Source organism: Taudactylus pleione, unplaced genomic scaffold (assembly GCF_031769625.1).
Source record: "Taudactylus pleione unplaced genomic scaffold, aTauple2 ptg001627l, whole genome shotgun sequence".
Taxonomy (NCBI): domain Eukaryota; kingdom Metazoa; phylum Chordata; class Amphibia; order Anura; family Myobatrachidae; genus Taudactylus; species Taudactylus pleione.
In genome coordinates this window covers 552,665-556,968 of record NW_028286024.1, presented here as the reverse complement: position 1 = coordinate 556,968, position 4,304 = coordinate 552,665, and the positions used below count along the sequence as shown (strand labels likewise).

Here is a 4,304-nt window from a genome sequence, read left to right as displayed (position 1 = left end):
ATTTCTCGCAAATCTCATTTGGCAGTCAATTCGCACTCCTCCTCCTGCGAGCAGTGCGAATGGGGATTTTTAATTGGATCGGAGCGCGCTTCGCCACGAAGTTTGTGAGTTTCAAGAAACAAACTCACTACGCTCAATTCACACCTAATAGGATTGACCCAAATGTGTTTTTATTTAGTTTTTGCTGTGGACAATTTCATCTGCTGGTGGTTGTGAGCTGTATTATAAAAAAAAGTAAACAAATTACACTTAAAATATTCAGACTTATTTTTATTATCTCCTCTACAGATCAGATCCCACCCACAGTTTGCGGACTTGTGCCAGCGGACCACTGCAGACTCCTGTTGCCCCAGCTGGACCCTAGGGAACTACATTGCAATTCTCAATAACCGATCGTCCTGTCAGAAGATTGTAGACCGAGATGTCTCTCATACGCTCAAACTGATTCGTACTTGTGCCAAATATTACCACAATGGAACGTTGGGACCAGATTGCTGGGACATGGCAGCCAAAAGGAAGGACCAGCTGAAGTGCACCAACGTGCCGCGGAAATGTACCAAGTACAACGCCGTCTACCAGATCCTACACTACTTGGTAGACAAAGACTTCTTCAATCCAAAGAATGTGGATTACACCACCCCGGTTCTACGGCACAGCATGCTTTTCTCCCCAACGGAGAAAGGGGATTCCATGATGAACCTTTTTCTGGATAATTTTGAGAACTGGAATTGTTCTGACGGTGTAACGACCATCACGGGAATTGAGTTTGGAATCAAACATAGCTTATTTCAAGACTATCTCCTAATGGATACCGTGTATCCAGCCATCGCCATTGTAATTGTCCTTCTGGTCATGTGTATATACACAAGATCCATGTTTATCACACTGATGACCATGTTTGCCATTATAAGTTCACTGATTGTATCTTATTTCCTCTATCGGGTAGTATTTAACTTTGAATTTTTCCCCTTCATGAACCTCACTGCACTGATAATTCTTGTTGGAATTGGGGCAGATGACGCTTTCGTCTTATGCGACGTCTGGAATTACACAAAGTTTGACAAACCTCACGCAGAGACATCGGAGACGGTTAGTATCACTCTGCAACATGCTGCTCTCTCCATGTTTGTCACCAGCTTCACCACCGCTGCGGCTTTCTACGCCAACTACGTCAGCAATATCACCGCCATCAGGTGTTTTGGAGTCTACGCCGGCACCGCCATATTGGTGAATTATCTTCTCATGGTCACGTGGCTCCCTGCCGTAGTTGTCTTACATGAACGTTATCTTCTCAACATCTTCACATGTTTCAAGGTTCCCCAACAACGGCCTTACAACAAGAAGAGCTGCTGGAATGTAATGTACCAGAAGGTACAGAAGCTTCTCTTTGCTATTTCGGAAGCCTCAAGGATTTTCTTCGAGAAAGTGCTGCCATGTATTGTTATTAAATTCAGATATGTTTGGGTGTTCTGTTTCCTTGCGATAACCATCGGTGGAGCGTACATCGTCTGCGTTAATCCAAAGATGAAGCTCCCGTCGTTGGAACTGTCCGAGTTCCAGGTGTTCCGGTCCTCTCATCCCTTTGAACGGTACGATGCTGAGTACAAAAAGTTGTTTATGTTTGAGCGGGTCCACCACGGAGAGGAGCTCCACATGCCTATCACAATCATTTGGGGGATTTCCCCGGAGGACAATGGGAATCCCCTAAATCCAAAAAGCAAGGGCAAACTCAAACTGGACAGTAGCTTTAATATTGCCAGCCCTGCCTCGCAACAATGGATTTTGAACTTTTGCCAAAAGTTAAAAAACCAAACCTTCTTCTACCAAACCGACGAACAGGACTTCACCAGCTGTTTCATTGAGACCTTTAAACAGTGGATGGAGAATCAGGACTGCGACGAACCTGCCCTTTACCCATGTTGCAGCCAGTCTAAATTTCCCTATAAACAGGAAGTTTTTGAGCTCTGCATTAAAAGGGCTATCATGGAGCTCGAAAGAAGCACCGGTTATCACTTGGACAGCAAGACGCCAGGTCCAAGGTTTGACATCAACGACACCATCCGGGCTGTCGTATTACAATTTAAAAGTACTTACCTTTTCACCTTTGCCTATGAAAAGATGCACCATTTCTACAGGGAGGTTGATGCCTGGATTGCCAAGGAACTGCAGTCTGCTCCCGTTGGCCTCAGCAACGGATGGTTTGTCAGCAATCTCGAGTTTTATGATTTACAAGACAGTCTTTCCGATGGAACGTTGATTGCCATGGGCTTGTCTGTCGCCGTAGCTTTTAGTGTCATGCTCCTTACCACATGGAACGTAATTATAAGTCTGTATGCCATAGTTTCCATTGCGGGCACCATCTTTGTTACCGTCGGTTCTCTGGTCCTCCTAGGATGGGAATTAAATGTTTTAGAATCGGTCACCATATCCGTTGCTGTGGGCCTGTCCGTGGATTTTGCCGTACATTACGGCATTGCCTACCGTCTCGCTCCAGAACCGGACCGGGAAGGCAAAGTGGTCTTCTCTCTCAGCCGGATGGGTTCTGCCATAGCCATGGCTGCACTGACTACCTTTGTGGCAGGGGCCATGATGATGCCCTCAACGGTTCTAGCTTACACCCAGCTGGGCACCTTCATGATGCTTATTATGTGCATCAGCTGGGCCTTCGCCACTTTCTTTTTCCAATGTATTTGCCGTTGCCTTGGTCCTCAGGGAAGCTGCGGGCAAATACCACTGCCAAAAAAGATACAGTTTAAAGCTTTTTCGCAAGCGTTGTCATCGAGCGCGCCCGAAAGAGGACAGAACAAAATGAACCACAGTAATAAATATCAGTTGGACACGCGAGGTGCAAAAGCAGAAGTACAACACGAACATTATGAATTGGAACCTTTAGCATCGAATAACTGTAGTTCATCTTGAGGGACCGTGTTTCAGAGAGATGAAACCTTTCTACAAATTCTGTACCCAGATCCTGGTTGCACACACACACGATTATGCGCCTGCACTGCCCTTTTGTTCCTTTCGCCGCAGACTTGTGTATATAGGGACCAACAAGTACCTGTAATAACCAATTTTCTAAATCTAGCATTGATTGCCAACGTGGTCGACCAACTCTGCTCCACATGAAAGTTGGTCAACTTGACAAACGCACATACATGCTGATATGAGACCCGGCATGACTTGTCAAATAAACAAATGACCTTCCAACCACCCACTTAAATGTAATCACAGTCCAACAGGTCCAAAACCTTGGTGACCAGTGATTCCATGTTTTGACTGTTCCCCGAGCGTGCTGAAAGACTGCATTGGAGTGTGTGCTTAGCATTAAATATTTCCATGGCCAACATGTATGCAAACAGATAATTCATCCAGCTGCTCCAAAATTTTATTAGCAACCCAGCGGGTGTATTGGGTGTCTGCTTCCCAAGTATATTAAACCAATTCTTAATTCTGTTGACTGTACCCATCTTGGGTGCCAGTCGCAACACAGATTGGTCAGGGAATGTCCTGACCTGTTTCGTCAGTCAATAAAGCAGCTTCTGCAGAACAGAAGACAAATATCCATAATTAAATACTCATCCGCTTTTATATGCCAAAGTGTCAGCCAAGCCCGATAAAACCGTTCTACATTTTTTTTTATTTTTTTTTTTTAGAAAACATTTTCAGAAAATGTAAATTCCACCTCTGTAAGGAATGATTTGAGTAGAGAGAAGTATGAGTGAGTGAAACGATTAGCACTTCTGTACTGCGCGACGAGACATGTATTACTGTCCTCCACATTTCATTCTGAATGTCAGTTTTATTATGCCAAATAAGGATCTGACACTAAACTTGTACAACCCTTGAAAAGTTGGTGTGTACCACAAAAACGTGACGTAACTGTGTAATGGTCAAGTGCAATTCTTTTTGATTGTCCTATGCCAAACATTGACGCCAATGTGCCTGCTGTATTAAGAGATATCAAAGTTTGTCAATAAATCCGTATAGAGTATTGTGTATTTTATTCAGTGTTCATATCTTTGTCAAAATAATTTTACTGTTTGGGGGTGGCAGATTTATTTATTTATTTTTTTGTATGTTTTTTTTTTTTTTAAATGTAATTTTATATTAAATTTTTTTAACCTCGCAGCATTTTTCAACATCAGACTTTTACAGACAGCAAAAAAAATAAATAAATAAATAACTTAAGCCAGAGGTTCCCAAACGCGGTCCTCAAGGCTCCCCAACATTTCAGGTTTTAGAGATATCCATGGTTGATCATTGACTGAGACCCTAATTAAGTCACCTGTGCCCAACCGTGGATA

General features: G+C 43.4%; 1 protein-coding gene across 1 annotated transcript; it reads left to right on the top strand.

Moving 5' to 3' along the window:
• Positions 1 to 231: 231 nt before the first annotated feature.
• DISP1 (dispatched RND transporter family member 1) lies at positions 232 to 3,991 on the top strand (the record flags this gene model as incomplete). Its single annotated transcript, XM_088464276.1, has 1 exon — positions 232 to 3,991. A coding segment is annotated over one exon (2,688 nt), but the record flags the coding sequence as incomplete, so codon positions are not given.
• Positions 3,992 to 4,304: the final 313 nt, after the last annotated feature.